The 17244-nt window shown below is 34.8% G+C and overlaps 1 protein-coding gene across 10 annotated transcripts in view; it reads right to left on the bottom strand.

Annotated features, from left to right (window-relative positions):
• WDFY3 (WD repeat and FYVE domain containing 3) overlaps positions 1-17244 on the bottom strand; it is a 223490-nt gene that overhangs the window by 134821 nt on the left and 71425 nt on the right. For 8 of the 10 annotated variants that reach the window (XM_036227766.1, XM_036227765.1, XM_036227769.1 and 5 more), the window contains 2 exons: positions 8664-8787; positions 1863-1916 (listed from right to left, as the gene is read on the bottom strand). In XM_036227766.1, the coding sequence (XP_036083659.1) occupies positions 1863-1916; positions 8664-8787 (178 nt within the window). The remainder of the gene's footprint in view (positions 1-1862; positions 1917-8663; positions 8788-17244) is intronic. The other 2 variants (XM_036227768.1, XM_036227772.1) reach the window with 1 other exon arrangement.

Here is a 17244-nt window from a genome sequence, read left to right as displayed (position 1 = left end):
AACAAACACTGTTTTTAAGTACTTGTAGATTTATTACATTTAATCTTTACGATAACTCTATGAGTTATTTTCTATTATTATATCCCTTATAATAATATAAATTGAGAAACAGAGACTTTGTCTAGAGTCACATAGCTAGTCAGTGACAGAACTTATATTTAAGTCAGGACTGTCTAGCCTGTAAGAGACAAAAGATAGTGATAAAAAAATTACTAGAAAAGAGGAAAGCCAACAGAAGCCTGGCTTATTTCTAACATTTAATGTCTCATTTATATATTCACTTATTTATAGTCTCTCACTCCTCTCTAGAAAATAAACTCCATGGGAGCAAACGCCGTGTCTGTGTTGGTCACTATGACCCTCAGTATGAAGCATGTCATTGGCACTAAGTGAGCACTTAATAAATATCTGTTAAGTGAGTGAATACCCTCAGTATGAAGCATGTCATTGGCACTAAGTGAGCACTTAGTAAATATCTGTTAAGTGAGTGAATACACCAGACTAGGGAGATTAATAAAGGACTCACTGAGCTCAACGTCTTATGAACATTGAGAGGTTTGGATTTATAATGAGTTATAAGAGATTCCTGAAAGTTTTGAAAAGCAGAGTGATACAAAGAAAGTAATGATTAAGGCTGATGAAATTGTGTAAGTGTCATTAGTGAGGGGAGAAAGCAAATAAAAGAACACCAGTGAGAAATCTACTTAAGCAGCTATGGTTTGCAACATTGGTAAAAAGTGATCTGCAATTTTTTCTAACAGGTGGACAACAGACCCAGCCATTTGCTACATTACATGGGCCCTCTTTCCTTGTAAGGAAGACAATTTCTTCCCAGTTAGCTTAAATTCTCAAAGGCTGACATGCTATGCTTTCATTTCCCAGGCTTCTACATAATTAGGCAACTTTGGTTTTAAATTGCATATTTCCAATTTTGTAACTCAACATCTCTGAAAAACCTTTCAGTCCTTAATCGATTATTTCATAGTTATATCTATGTAATGAAATTCTGCATCATAAAAAATGTGTTAGTAAATGAACTGGTCAGTACCACCTATGCTATTCATAGAGAAGGGGAAAAAGATTTTGAAGAACTAAACCCGCTTTAAGAGATAAAGTTATTTTCCTGGTACAGAAGCTAGGAACCTATAGATAAGACATATTTTGAGTGAATTTCAATTCCATCCATATTACTTAACACCATTAATGTTAAAAGAAAATTTGCTTCAGCCTTAAAGAGCGTGTTTATATAAAATTAATTGCTGGTAGCGAGCTGCACTTTTTTTCTAAATGGGAAATGGATTAAATGAGAACTTAAGGTTATAAGAGTTAATGACAAAACATATTTTGTCATTATATTATTACATATTGAGAGTTGCCAGTCACTTGATTCAAGCTTTAGCTTTCACACTGCATTTCAATACATATAGTTTGACTAAAAAAATACGGAAATGGAGTTAATAGAGCTCATTATTAAATAAAATAAGACTAGACTATAGACAATTTTTAAATAAATTTAAGTTCCCAGTCTACACCGAGAGAATGTAAGTGAATTCAATTAGCATGCAGAATAATCGGAACATAAAAATTGTTAATAATAAGTACAATACATCAATTTTTTCCTTTGCAAAGTCCATTTAAAGCATAGTCATTTTCAAACTTATGCTTTAAGATGACAATGTGAGGTATGTCAATAGTATTATACTAATTTCATTAAGGAAGAAATCAAGCCCTAAACAACCCTTCCCATCCCCCTCCACACACAAAAAATCTTCCGTAAGTTAGTCAGAAAAACAGCATTAGAATTCATAACTTCCATGCTTTTCATTTGATGACACATAACCGCATCTTGGGAATAAAATTACCTGAAGGTGTTGTGGCTTTGAAATCCTTGGAGGACAGCGGGGAACACTGTTTTTCTGTTTAAAAAAAAAGGCTGGGTTGTCTAATTGGGGATTCACTACATTATACTAATCCCATCACAAGATGCTGCACGAGATACCAGTTGTGGTCATCACCACCTGGCTTCTCCATCACCAGGCCGCTACCCATTTGTGGACTGTATCACTGGGTTTAACAGTGGCACCTCGCATGCAGCAAAGTCATTAATAATAAACTAAAAATATTATTTTTTCATGGGTGGGAATTTTCTGCTTCAATGATGTAAATTCATCACATTCCCTTAGAATTAAGCAGATTGCATGGTTGAAATTAAATAACTACTTGAGATGGGAAAAAATCTTAAGCTATACCCTGTAAACAACATGGTTGGTCACAAAATTATATATTTTCTCAAATTAAGTTGAGAGTAACTACATATTTTTAACAAAAGCCACACACAGTCAACAACCAATAGAGAATTAGAACTGTGAAGTTGCTTAATGTGTTACATATTAGTCCATGTATCCACTTTGCATATTGATATTCCATTTTTACTAATAATAGATTCAAACAACAGAACTGCAGATAAGCATGGTTCCTACTGAGATATCTAAAATTCATGTTAGAAGTTATCTGATAAAAAGACTTAATATGTGAGTAGTGATCGAGTAAACAAACAGAATAACAAGTATTCCACACCAAATTCAGAGGAGCCCTGCAAAGAAAATCTTGCCTGAATGCAAAACAAATATAGCCATCTTTCGAAAGAAAAGAGGGCTCATTTAACTTGCTCTTTTAGGAAAAAAAAATCATGTGTGTGTAAATTATAACAATTACTGTTAATGATAACTTCCTGTAAAACAAAGGTTACGTGAGATATCAAAAGTAGCCAAATTCATAGAAGCAGAAAGTAGAATGGTGGTTGCCAAGGGCTGAGAGGAAGAGAAATGGGAAGCTGCTGGTCAGTGAGTACGACATTTGAGTTATGTAAGATGAAAAAGTTTTAGAGACCTGCTTGCTGTACAGTACTGTACTAATAATAGTGAGCTGTACACTTAAAATTTCGTCAAGGGGGCAGAGATATGTGTTTTTAAAACCACAATAAAATCAATCGATTAGAAAATCAAAATGAGATACATGAGAAAGATCATTCAGAATTTACCCAGATCTTGAAAATCTAGAATTTTTTTTTACCACAAAAGATTTTTTAAAATCTTCATAAAAGTATTTTTGATAATGACAACGATCGAAGGAGACTTCCAATGTTCAAGACTAAAAATAAGAGAACAAGGGTTCCCATAAGCTGGGCTTTGTCAAGGCTGACTGAAGAGATACTCCAAAATAATGCTTTTTTCTCTTAAACATCAGTAAGGCTGGCTTTTCTAACATTGCTTCAATTGCCAAAGCATTAATATAAAAGGGTGGGGTGGGATAGGGTGGGGAATCTTATGTCAAAGTCAGTAAAAATTTACTGAGCACCTAATTTGTGATAAGCATTCTTGTAGGTGATACAGGGGTGAATATAACAGATAACAAAATTAAACAAGTAAATAGCAAGATACTTTTCAGATGATGACAAAGCTCTAAAGGAAGTATTCAAGGTGAATGAATAAAAATATATGAACTGGTGTGAATATAGAGAAGAGATGATCTATTTGACTTAGGGTGATTAGAAAACATTTCTCTTCTGGACGTAAATCATCCCCAAATTGAATTAAATCTCGCTGGATTCTGAAGTTAATAAATTTCAAAAGTTTAAAATTAAAAATTACATGGAATTACATAATATAAAAAAAAATATACCTTAAAAATACCTGGGAAAATAAGATGTCATCAATGGATAAAGATGTATGAAGGGCACAGGGGGGCTCTATGTACTATGTTTGTAATTTCCTGTGAGCCTATAATTATTTCAAAATAAAGTTTTAAAAAAATTGTATATTACTATAATTAACAATGAGACTTCATTTAAGATACTTTTCATTATTTCTAAAAATGGATATAAAATTCCAAAGGAATTCAGGAAAATAAAGGTTTTTCTACAAACATGTAGATTAGGTATTTACGAAGACAACGATAGAGAAGTGGGTATAAATAAAGTTTGGAGAATTTTTCTTTCTAATCTAGAAATATCATTCAAGAAAGAAAATGCAATGGCAGAAGTCAACTTGTGACAGAGAAATTTTTCTTATTTAAAACAGCTAAGAAATCTTATATTTAAGATCAACTTCTTACTTGTACAGGAGTAACTGAAATCAGGAGATAAAAAAGGATGCGATACAATTTTAGATGGAGAAGGGGAGAAGATGGGCAGGAAAGTTACCTTAAACTATCTTGCCACCTCTCACTGAACTTGCTTCAAGGACTGCAAATAGAATCAAAGCCATCTTATTTTAAAATCTACACTAAAATTCATATAATATACTGCTTCTGAATAAGGGATTCTCTCTTCTATTTAAAAATATTTAATGGCTGTTGCTCCAAACTCCATAATAAACTCCAGTTCAAGACGGAAGGCTAAAGATATATATTCATCTCTGCTCTCTCCTCAAACCTCATGTCTACAGACTGAATTGTGTCTCCCGAGAAATCATATGTTGAAGCCGTAACTCCTCATGTAATGGTTATTTGGAGATGGAGCTTTTTGGAGGTAAGGAGATTCTGATGAAGTCATGAGGGTGAGGCCCTCATGATGAGATTAGTGCCCTTAAAAGAGGAGGCACTGAGTTCTCTTTCTCTCCTCCAGGTGAAGCTGCACCAAGAAAGCCGTATCTGAGAGCCAGCAAGAGAGATATCCTCAGAAAATGATCATCCTGGCACTGTGATCTTGGACTTTCAGCCTCCAGAACTGTGAAGAAAATTTTCTGTTGTTTAAGCCACTGGTCTATGGTATTTTGTTATAGCAGCTTGAGCATACTAACATACCCACTAAAATAGCTGTAAAAGGATTTTTTAAAAAGCTTAAACCCTTAAGGACAAAGAGAACATTTCGGAATAGGGAAGGTAAAAGCAACAATATTTTAGATACTAAATAGCACAGAAGTTAGTGGTAAATGATTCAGTAAATTCTAGAATCTTAAAGCAAGTAGGAGAAAAGCAACTACATTATAACAGTACCTCCAAGAGGCTCAGGAATTGGTGGCAACTAGGTACCTTTAGAAGCAGAGGTAACATGGGATTGTACACAGAAGGAATGGTGAAAGTGCATTTAAGAGTAACCAGGCCCTTATATCCCCAATACAATGTGGGTACTAGTCTGGAAGTTTATTCACTGCAGAGCAAGAGGCAGTGTTTGCGCTCGGGTGGAAGGGGGATGATGATACCACATCAGGCGCAGCTGTGGGCTCATGGAGATAAAGTAGAAGCACTTGTACCGAATGCTGAGGGTCCTCGACATTTCCTCTACTTGGCTTCCAAAATGTTCAGAGTCAGACATATGTGGTCTATGTAAAGACTAGACATTCTTCTCTGGGGACCCTGTCTAGGTCCAGGGAAAGATGGTCAATAAAATGGCCCAGCAAGATAATCCCAGGCTGAAACCCAGAGTGGCAAGCTCCACTCACAATTACAAAGCTACTCAGCAGCTTTCTATTCTATACAGGAACAGATGGCCAAGGATGAGGCATGTGAGGACATTCTCTAACATAAGACAGACACAAAAACAAATGAATGAAAAAGGCAACAAAAAAAATAAAGACCTTGTAGGGAGATAAAAATCTGTAAGAAAACAACAAACACAAAACAAAACCTCAGAGAGCTAAGAGAATCCATGAAAAAAAAAAAAAAAGATACCAATAAAAAAAAAACTCAGAAATTAAAATTATAATGTTACAAATGGGAAAAAAAACAAAACAAAACAAAAAAACCCTTCCGTAGAAGGGATGGGTGGTAAAACTGTAGAGCTCTCTTAGCAAGTAGAGTCAAAAAACAAAGATATAAAATAAAAGAGGAAACTTAAAAAGATGGGAGGCATAGTGTTAGGGGTACATCTGACTGGAAAAAGAAAACAGAAGGGGGGAGATTATCATATACACAATTCATCAAACTTCCACAAAGTTAAGGATTATGAATTTCCAGATGAAAAAAAAAGGGTCTAATGAGTACTCAGCGTAATGTATAAATACAGGTCTGCTCCAAAAGGCAATGTTATCATGGATTTTAGAGGAGAGCCAAGAAGAGGATCCCAAAGGCTTCTATAGAAAAATGAAAAAGCAAAAAACAGGCCACAGAAAAAGAATCAAGAACCTAGGAAGTTTCAGGTTTCTTAGCAGCAGTATAGGAATCTAGACTATGATGAAAAAATGATTTTTAAATTCTGCGACTAAATGATTTCTAACCTAGCATCTGAAACCCAACGGAAGGGGGATATATGTGATGTGACGCAAGCTACAAGATTTTCCAAAATGACCCCGAGAACTCTTTCGGTGTGCCTGGAAGAGGACTTCGCTGAGACATCCCACCCCCAAACCCGACTATATCCCCAGAGGTGCTGCACCCAAGCTCAGCTTCCCATAACATTGTAGTTTCCACTCTGGTAGAAGGGCCTGTAAACGGCATCAAAGTCTCCTGGGGCTAAACAGCCAGCATTCTTAAACAACTCCTATAAACATCCAACAAGTTCTCAAACAGCCTAGATCATAAGCAGTTTGTTCCTTCACTGATATGACTGCATTCGTGCTTATAATTTAGAATGGGTGGGGGTAGGGGGAGGCTTTTTCTCTCTTGTTGATCCCTGGTTTTATGTTTCCCATGGTACATAACGTAACAGGATTTGTTCCAAGCCCAGTACTTGAAAAGTTGTTAGCCTAAAGGCATCACTGTCCTTGGTGAAGAGGAAGGAACCCATCTTATACAGCAATAGTCAAAGAAATTTCCACTCGTGGGATTTCTTTCAAACAACAACAACAACAAAAAATCCAGACCAAAAATGGTAACTCCCTGTATCCTTTCTCAAGAAGCTGCTGGAAAAGACACTTTACCAGAAGTAAGGAAAATAACTGAGAAAAAAGATGACATGAGATTCAGAAAACAGAGGCTTCATCTCAAAAAAGTGGAAGGCATCCCAGGATGACATAAGTGGGAATGTTGAAAAGACAGCTGGGCAGCTGGCTTAGGGAGCAGCTACTATAGACAAAAGAAGGCCAGAAGGTTCTGGAAGAGCCATGTGCAAAGAAAGTTATAGAATATCTCATTTCTTCAATCACATGGAGAGATTCAGAAAAAGAAGAGAGTAGGGGGATGAATATGTAATAAAAATGTAGGAAACTAGTAAAAAATAATAGGCAATATTAACTCTGATGGAGATGGGGAGAAGCTTTCAAGAAAAGTAATCATATCATACCATATAGCTCATCTTAAAATAGTGTTTTCACAGTCACAATAATATAGCAAATATTGATCTAATTAAATCATGATAGAGCACTGCTGAAACGGTTTCTGAAGTGTGTATCTGTGGGGCAATGGTACTGAGATTAAGAGAATATAAGTCTCGTTTTCTCTTATGGAAAATCAGGAGACATTATATAAATATGAAAAATTAAGAGCATATACCATAAACCAGAGACAGAGGTACATATCAAAAAAGTTAGAAAGTGTTCAAAAGTGATTGCCTCTCAGAGTAAGAAATGGGGATGAACCAGGATGGTGGAAGGGAGATGCTGTTTTTAATAAACCTTAAAAATTTTTGACCCTTAAAACAATGTGCTTATGTAATTTTTTTAAAAAATAAATTTTAAAAGATTACATAACAAGGTGTTACTGTTACTACTGGGAAAATTATAATAATTTCATGGGCTGAAAAGATAAGTGATTTTCTCAAAGAGAGAGACATCAGAAACAAGTTAAATCACCAATTTCTCAGTCTAATGCTTCAATAAGAAAGCTATCACTTAAACAACCATTACGAAATCAAAACAACAAAATAAAACAAAATTAAGGTAAAACCTCTTAAACATTTTGCTAATTTATAAAGTGACTAATGGTAAGTAAAATCGAGAAAGCTTATTTTAATTTTGAGTAAGAGGAAAGATATTCTATAAAGTTTAAATTACCTAATTATGAAAAACAGAATTCAGTTAGCATTCATAAAGGGCCTAGTACATGCAAAGCACTGCGGTAAAAACCATAGGTTATACAAAGACCACTAAACGGTTTATGGTCTAACAGGAAAATAAAGAAACATATCCAAATACCACTCATGGAGTTGAGAAATGAAAAGTAGTTCAGAACAAAGTTTTTTCTTTGACTAGAAAAGAATCATTCCATCAAAATGCTGTGACTTAACCAAGTTGGGGAGATTCAGACATGTCGAGATGGGGGAAGATTCTCCTAACTAGGTGAAGTACCATAAAAAAAGAATACGAATAAGAGCACAGACACGTTTAGGACTACAAGCTGCTTGGTGTGGTTAAAATATAGAAAAGGAAATTAAAAAAAAGGGTAAGCTAAAAAAATATATATGTATGGCCAGATCCCTGGGTTTGCCTTAAATGTCATGCTAAGAAATGTCATGGATTCTGTTCAGAAGGAAATAGAGTGTTGTTAAAAGCACTGGGGTGGGTGGTCATAGTCCAAGGAAAAGAAAGAAGCCTTGATAGAACCACTCTATTTGAGAAGAGAAGATGTTGAAACCAAGTGAAGAAAGTGACTCTAAGAATGGGAATGGGACTGATAATTGAAAAATCCACGTGCCTAGAATCAGGTCAATTTTCAATTCAATTTTAGTAGCACTGTTACCGAACTATCGATTCATATAAATCAGTTTCCAATGGTCTCTGTAAAAATACCTGTGGATTTGTTTGATGCTCTCCTTCTAATTTCTGTCACCATTAGTCGTGAGACTTGTGTTGTGAACTGCAGAAGATCAGAAAATTTTTCTGTCATTGTATTTGGCGGAGCATTTCCAAAAACCTGTGGATGAGAAAAAATAATTTTAATGAAGCACTGTCAAATTTTTTCTTTTATTCTGTGCATTTCAATGTGTGGCATGACTTGAAAATCAAGTAAAAAAAGTATGCTTCCACAGTTACTTTGGATCTGAATAATATGTTTAAAATACAACTCTTTCATAAATCACATCTAACCACATTTCCTTTTACTTATTAATTTGTTTAATGATTAAATAAATGAAATCTAAGAGCTGAAGACTACTTATATATAGAATGAGGCAATATACTTAGAAACTTTGGAAAATATTATGTTTCTTTGAAGAAATCTAAATTAAGGATGTACAGAAATGTGGTAAGGTTCTTTGATGGTAAACAGATAACATCGGATGGTGAAAAGCAGGGACTTATCTACAATTGCTAATTCCCAGGCTGCATATAGACTTCACTAACCTTATGGCTCAGAATTTCTAAATTCTAACAGCAATAATTTCCAGAACAAGATTGTTAGGAAAAAGACTAGAATTAAAAAAAAATGTGTGAGCGGGTCATGAATCTTCCCCCATCTCAATATGTCTAAATTTTCCCAGCTTGGATTATGTCCACCTTTTCGATGGAATGTTTCTTGTTTCCTTACGCAAAGAAAAAAAATTCTCTTCTGAACTACTTTTTCTTTCTCAACTCCATAAGTGATATTTGGGTCATAAAAAAATTTGTGTTTTACAAAAATCTAGACAAATGAGCTTTAGAATAAATAATTATTAAAGATAAACCAGTACGAGTACAGCAAAGAGAAAAAGAAAATGAAACCTGAATGGGCCGTCATAGGAAAAGAAATGGTATTATAATGACTGTGTACTGAAATACTGTTTTAAAAAGTGTTCTTTACAGCTAAAAGAAAATTCTGTGTCTTCTAAAAGTATTATGATAGCTTTCTATTGTGATACTAATTGCACAGTGTTTTGTATTACTACTGTTCATATGCCATTACAAAGGGAGAAAACATATCTTACTCATCTTTGTATTCCCTACCAAGCTAGCATCCTGCTTTTTATAGGGATGTTCCCTAAACATGGTTGTTCATTGACATGCTGCCTGCTCCCACGACCAAATTCTAGAGAACATTTAGGTAGCACTAAAGGACTCATAAACTATACCATGAGAATACGAACTAAAAAAAAGAAAAGAAAACAAAACAAAACCAAGAACAAGCAAACGAAACACTAAGACTAGGGAAAAAAATTAAACAAAAATTCAGACCAAAAGACCTCTATCTTTGCCATGTTTTGGTCATGGATTTTGGCTTAAATAAACAAAAGCAAAAACCTAGTCAATTATATGGTTCACAACATCCTTAGATAAGAAAACTATATATTTAAGAAAGTAGCTATATTTTTTACACTATAAAAGTTTTCTTTCAAGGATCCTAATAAAAAAGATATAACCTATAATGTAAATCCTTGTAATAGAAATGTTTCTTACATTCTTAAAATAGATACTCTGTTTATTATAACCTCCCTCAAATTGAGCTGAAAGTACCAAAAGAACAATAAATCAATTCTCCAGGGAATACTTTTGTCCAGGTATCTAAGTTTGTTCACTAACTGGAGTAATTTTAAATGATTTCAAAGAACAAATAAACCATACTTTTTAAGAACTCCCCAATAAATCATTTTTCTGCTAAGATTTTGATGAATGTTGTATGCTTACAATTAATCTGTTGCCTGCTGGCTAGACCCACATTCTTTACCAAATCAGATAGATTAGAAACTGAGAAGCTTAACAATGACACATGCTTGACTAGTCATTCTACCTCCACTCAGAGATGAGTAAGTCACTGTTTAATCAAGGTGTGTATAAAATAATTGTATATTTTGCTCAGGAAATTATTAGGCCTTTTGTTAAACTGATACAGATTTAAAGTAAGTTAACAGTCCTATTACTCAGAATATATTGATGTATATTTTGCTCCTAAAAATTATTAAGACCTATTTTATTCCTTAGAGTTATCAAGACAGCTTCATAATATAAATAGATCATTTCTTAGAAGGTATAAAGATATGGTTATTCAAGCAGTCTTCATGCTGGGTGAATAATACAGTTAAAAACGCAACTAACTTTTCACACAAATCCTGATATTTACTACTTTATTTCCAAAAGGAAATTTTTTCAAAAGATAAGTCTTGCCTGAATTGACCAACCCCAAATCAGTATTATGGAAAAAGAACTGTGTCCTATTTGCTAATCTGAAATGAGATAAGCAATTTTCAGTCTAATGATACAACACTACTGACTGATTCATTCACTCACAAATATTTATTGACCTCCTACATATATCAGGCAATATTTGGAATCATGAATACAAAGGTAAATAAGACTTGCAAATACAAAGGTAAATAAAACTAAATGATTCCTGTGCTCATGGAGTTCACATTTTAGTACAGGAAACAAACATTAAACAAATTAATTTAAAAATGAAAATTTTGTTAGATAGTGATGGTTCTAAAGGAACTAAACAGGGTAACTGAAAGGGGATGCCTGGAGTGGGGAGAAGGTTAGCAGAAAAAGTCTCTCTGAGATGACACTGATGTGAACGATGATACTGAATGATGACAAGAAGTCATAATTTAAAGAGCTAAGAGGTTCCTGGGCAGTGAAAAGAGTTGTTAAGACCTCAAAGTGGACATAAAATTAGGGTAGCTGCAGAATCAGAAGGCTGGTGAAGCTGGAATGCTTTGAATGAGGGGAAATGGTACAAGATAAGGTTTGAGAGGTACAGGGACTAAAACACAAATCTGACATTTTAGATAATACTAAATAGGTAAGGTAGCAAAGGAACGAGTTTGTGTGTGTGTGTGTGTGTGTGTGTGTGTGATTAACTTCAATAATTAAATCTAAAAATATAGGTATGTATTCACCACCTTCGAAAAACAGTGGTATTTCCTAAAAATATGCAATGCTTCAAATGTGTGCCCCAGAAAATGGAGCATGGAGCTGGGAATCAGGAGGCTTACATGCTCCTCATCCTCAGGGACTGGTGGTAAAGTTGTTTTTGGTTCTTAGTTTCTTCACCTGTCAAGGGAGAGGGCTGAGCAAGAGACTGGTAGGGAATATAAACTCGGAAAGGATGATTGTGTATTAGATATGAGACATTCATAGCTCAGATGAAAATAAAAACATGACTGAGGAACAAACGTGTCTTCTATCGTATTCAAAAAAAAATAATTACCAAATAACGATCATTTACAATACACCTAGTACTATTCAAATACTTGACATGTAATGTTATTTAAAGCTCATGAAATCCTATACAGTATCCCCATTTTACAGATTAAAAAATTAAGAGTTAGAGAAGTTGAACAACTTAAGCAAGGAGATGGAGACAATTTAAAACGAGGTCTGTCTGATTCTGAGACATGTTCTTAATCATTCAGAACTATATGGTTTCAATTAAACTTCATATGAACTGTACATATCACTGTAACTTCGCAGTGTTCACCTGAAGAGAATAGCACGGTTTGTTTTTAAAAGGGTCATTTTTAATGTGCATCTAAATAAATATCAGAAAATTTCTTGGTATGTCCTCAACTAAATATTTTTGGCATACTTAGGGAGAACAAATTAATGGTGTTATCTAATGGCATACATAAAGTAGGGCTCAATATATATTTGCTGCTGAATGAAGCTATTCAATAGAAAAAAATATTAAATATGACTAATTAAAGAGAGTTTGGAATTTTTACAGTTTTCTAAAATGGTGTCTTGTTTCCTAAATATGTTTAATAACTAAAATTAGGCTGGATAGTACTGATCATCATTAGTCCTTGAATAATTTTCTATATAAACATTTAAAAGCTAACAATATGTAATTCTGTTATCTCATATTGTAAATGAGTTAAGATTTCCTATCAATTAATACAAATTATTAGGGAAATGCTTATCTATGCTCTTCTTGTTTCTAAGAAGGAGTACCAACTTAGGAGGAAAGGAACTGAGAATTCCTAATTTAGTCCCTTTCTCTCCTTTTGGCACATGCCTGCTTCATGAGAACATGAACTCTGATCTGCTCTGGGTGTGGCCTGCAACTGTACAGTTCTGCCAACGACTGGGTAGGTAAATATAACTTTTTTAGAGGTGAATTTAGTTAAGTCCTTTGTTGCACAGATCTAAGCTACATTTTCTAACATCGTCTGTATTGGTATTACACAGAAAGGAATAAAGCTGCAAATATGTAAATAGTTCATCTGAATGACTACTGATGTCTCTCTCATTTGGTTCTAAACTTCGGTATCTTTCTAAAGTCAATCATTTAAAGAGTAAAGGTCACTTGTGAGGGATAAAAAAAGACTTTTCAACTTAGATACTTCTCAAATATAAATCAGAAGTAAATTCAAACAGTAGGGGAGTTTCTAAAAGAAGATCTAGTTAGCAAAGATTACATACCAAGGTAATTAACCATGACAGTTAATTTTTAGGTGACTAAAATGCTATTCATTTTTTAAGTTTAAACCAAGTATTTTCTCTGTAAGCTTTTGTTCTTGGGACTAAAGGTTAACTATTTTTAAGAATGCTGGATAAATATTATTCGGCTATTCTCAGACTCCACCATAATCCTTCAGTGAGAGAATCTGTGAGAGGAAGGACAGCAGCAGTCTCCTTGCAGGACTGTGATGAAGACCACAGGAGGTAGTTGAAGAAGCCAGCATGAGACCTGGCCCAGAAAAAGGACTCAACACATGTCACATCTCAACCTGTGTCTCTTAAATGCAAAATTCACACATTGAAATAACTCTACTGAGCACACTTTAAAAGCAGTTCTGGAGATAGATGCCCACGTCTAACAGTAATATGGTTTATTTGCCATTTAGCATGAATCAAGCAAAAGCTCAAAAACCAACAGTACAACTCATTTTTAGCAATCATGGTAAAAACTCTAAACCATACTGAGCTATCGTTATCAGTTATTTCTTACTAGTGGAGAATGTTCATGTATAAATGGTCAAACGCTAAATAAATATGGCTATATGTTTCATAATTTAACATCTGTGACAGCTTATTTAAGGACACTTTCAGTTTGTTAACGATAATCCAGTGAATATTTTATATATATTTAATTGGTCACAATGGTATAAAAATAACTTCCTATTGTTTCTTTAGTTAAGAGCTTACTCAATCTTTATGGTATTTAAATAATTCATTGTATTAGAGATGTAAGGTAATGCATATATATGTGCTTTTAATCAGTCAATTAAAAGAATTTTGACTTGAAAGAATTTAATGGTTAATGAGACTTATGACAACTTAGAACACAAGAGAATTAGGTCAGTCTAAGCAACAGAGAATAATCACTAAAGTGTCTCAAATTTACTTTCTTTAAAAAAGACGAATATTTGTATGCTTCTTCTAGTCTAAGACTCACTTGAATTGACTGCAGAAGCCTAATAGATGAAATACATAATAGGATATTACTTATTAATTTATATTAATAGCTGAGAATAATTGCCCTAACCATTTTAAACATCATCATCACCGTTAAAAAAAAGCTTACAGTCTAAGAGAAGGAAATTACTTCAAACTACTTAATAGCCAATAGGGCATAAACAAAACAAAACAAAGAAACTTCCCAGAACTGGTTCCAATAAAAATTAATGACTGTTATGTCAGGAGGGCTTGGACACAATCAGTTCTCTCCCATTTTCAAAACAGCTATTTTAAATCTTTCTCCACCTCTCCTCATGTTCCTGCTCTCCATCTCCTCCCTATACCATTCTCAGCATCTTATTTCAAAGATTAAAAATGAACATTCTCTAAATGCATTAATAGTTCCATCTTCTATTCCTATTCTACCCTACCCAACTGGGGTAATATGTGAACTAGCGTCTCTCTTACTATGCTCCTTCCACTACCCTTCTGCCTTACCAGCCCTGCCAAAACTCAATCCTAATAAATAATGTATCTATCCATCTTCTCTACTTCTACAAACATGCTGCTGAGTACCTGGCAAGAGAAAAATCATATACCTGCATGGACAAGATCCAATACAAATTATTATTTCCAACCTTCACTGGGCCCTCAGTACCTTTTTATTGTTCCTTTTCATCTCCCTTATTCCCTTTCATTAATATTCCAAACCACCACAATTCCCTTAAATCCCTCAACCTACTTCCTCTAGACTCTTAACAGAACGTATCTTCTGTGGACAACTACAGGAAACTGAGGTCATTAAGCAAGATCTTATTTGACTTCCCACCTCAAACTCCTTTTCATACCCAACAAAATCTGCTTTCCTACAGGATTAGGTCACCTTCTCCTGCTTCAGGCTCAACCACCCATCTATAATTTGATTCCACACTCTCCTCCCCCAATCAATTTCTCTCCCTCTTTAAAATATCCAAATTTCCCTCTCTACTGGTTTCCTTCCTTCCCTTTATGAGCACATCCGCATCTCTCCCACCCTTCAAAACAAAGCAAAACACTAGAAACATGCAAGCAAAAAACCCTTTTATTGCAAAATTCACCTCTACCAATATCTTTTGTTCTTTCTTTCAAATTTCTATAAGCCAAGTATATACTTACTGTCTCTTCTTATCTCCTATTCACTCAACTCACTGCTTTCTGGCTCCACAATTCTAGTTAACTTCCAACCTGGTAAACCTTATGGATATTTTTCAGTCCCCGTATTACTGAGTTTCTCTATTGTCCATGACAGTATTGACTGCTCTTCTCCTTCTTGCAAATTTTATCTGGAGTCGATAACTGCCCTCTTTTGATTCGTTTTGTAGTGCCATTGATTGGCTCCTGTTCTATATCTGTTAGGGGCTCCCCTTCCAGCATTAAACATCCATATGCTCCATGGTTCACCCTTACCCTATTGCTCTTCTCACTTGGCATTATGGGCCTGAGTAATCCTGTCCCATTCCACAGTTTCTATGACCACGGTTTGCCAATGAGTCCCAAAAATATGTGTCCTGCCAAATCCCCTAATCTGAGCTTCCAACTGCCTACTGGATACCTCTACCTGGGAAGTTCACAAATCTTTTAGACTCAGTGCCCCAAACTAAATCTATCCCTTAAGCTTTTCTTGGCTACTGGGAAAATATCCACCCAGTTTCCCAAATAAGAAACCTAGGAAACAGCCTTGTCTTGGCCTCTTCTACCCTCTCACTCTATTGCTTACAATACTTCATTGGTTCTGTATGCCTCCCAGCAAAAGGATAAGCTCTTAATATGACATAGAAACCTATGATAATGAGCTTCTTATTAGTCTCAACGGTCTTAATTTTTGCCCCTCCTTAACATAAAATCAGTATCTTGGACTGCTTATAGATGTTGGCACATATTAAAATGTTTGTTGTCTTTTACCTTTACTCATGCTTTAACTTCTTACTATAATTACCTTCTTGGTTAATTTAGTCTGGTTAATTACAATCTGGCTAATGTTTATCTTTTAGGGACTCAAGAATCACATCATATTCTTGAGGGAGAGTTCCCTTCCCTGATCCCAACATATTTTCAGACAACTCTCTTTCCAGGGGTGCCATAATACCCTTCAGTGTCTCCAATACATTTCTTTGTTATTGTATTATCTGTATATGAGCTTATCTCTTCCCCAATGACTGTATTTTACCTCAGAAACTCTAATACATATTACAGTATATAGTACAATGTTTATATATTTGACATGAAAAAATATATAGAGAATAGTTAACATATGATTGAATTCTTTTAAAAAAGGAACATATAAAAAAGGGGAACTATTTCAAAAACATTTTCCGAGGACTGAACAGTACAAATTTTCAGATTAAGAAAGCTCATCATGAAGTCTTAGTAAAATTTCGAAATAATGAGAAGAAAAAGAAGAGCCTAGAAAAATTGAGACTAAAACTAATAGGCACAGAAAAAATATAGAGACCAACTGAGACTAGAGGAGAGACAATGAGTCAGAGATGGGGGTAAAGAGAAAGACACAGGGGGAGAAAGAGAGATTCGAAGGAGAGGGGGAGACAAGGGAGGAGAAAAGGAAGAGAGAGACAGAGACAGGAGAGGGGAACAATGAGAGACAAGGAGAGAGTTGGAGGGCGGGGGATGGGGGAGAGACAGAAGGTGGGGAGAGAGCGAAAGATAGAAGTGGGATAGAGAGATGAAAGCATAGAGAGACAGATATGGAAAAAGAGACAAAGATGGGGGTAAAGAGAGGGAACCAGGAAGAGGAGAAACAGAGAGAGAACAGAGACAGGGCAAGAGAAAGGAAAATGGAGCAACAGCAAAAGGGAGAAACAGGAAGAAGAGAACAAGGTGGGTGGGAAAGAGAGAGATGGGGAGAAAGAGAAATAGACATGTAGAGAAAGACAGAAATCGAGACAGTTATAAAGTTTGGAAAAAACAAGTTCTGTAAGAGTAGAAAAATAATGGTAGTCTACCTGCAAATAATATTTACACCATGGTCAGTAAAGTCTAAACACTGAATATTGTCTAAACAAAT

This window comes from Rousettus aegyptiacus, unplaced genomic scaffold, assembly GCF_014176215.1.
Source record: "Rousettus aegyptiacus isolate mRouAeg1 unplaced genomic scaffold, mRouAeg1.p scaffold_m13_p_10, whole genome shotgun sequence".
In the NCBI taxonomy this organism is placed as follows: domain Eukaryota; kingdom Metazoa; phylum Chordata; class Mammalia; order Chiroptera; family Pteropodidae; genus Rousettus; species Rousettus aegyptiacus.
The sequence above is the reverse complement of the archived record's forward strand: the minus strand, read 5'-3'. Positions and strand labels throughout refer to the sequence as shown.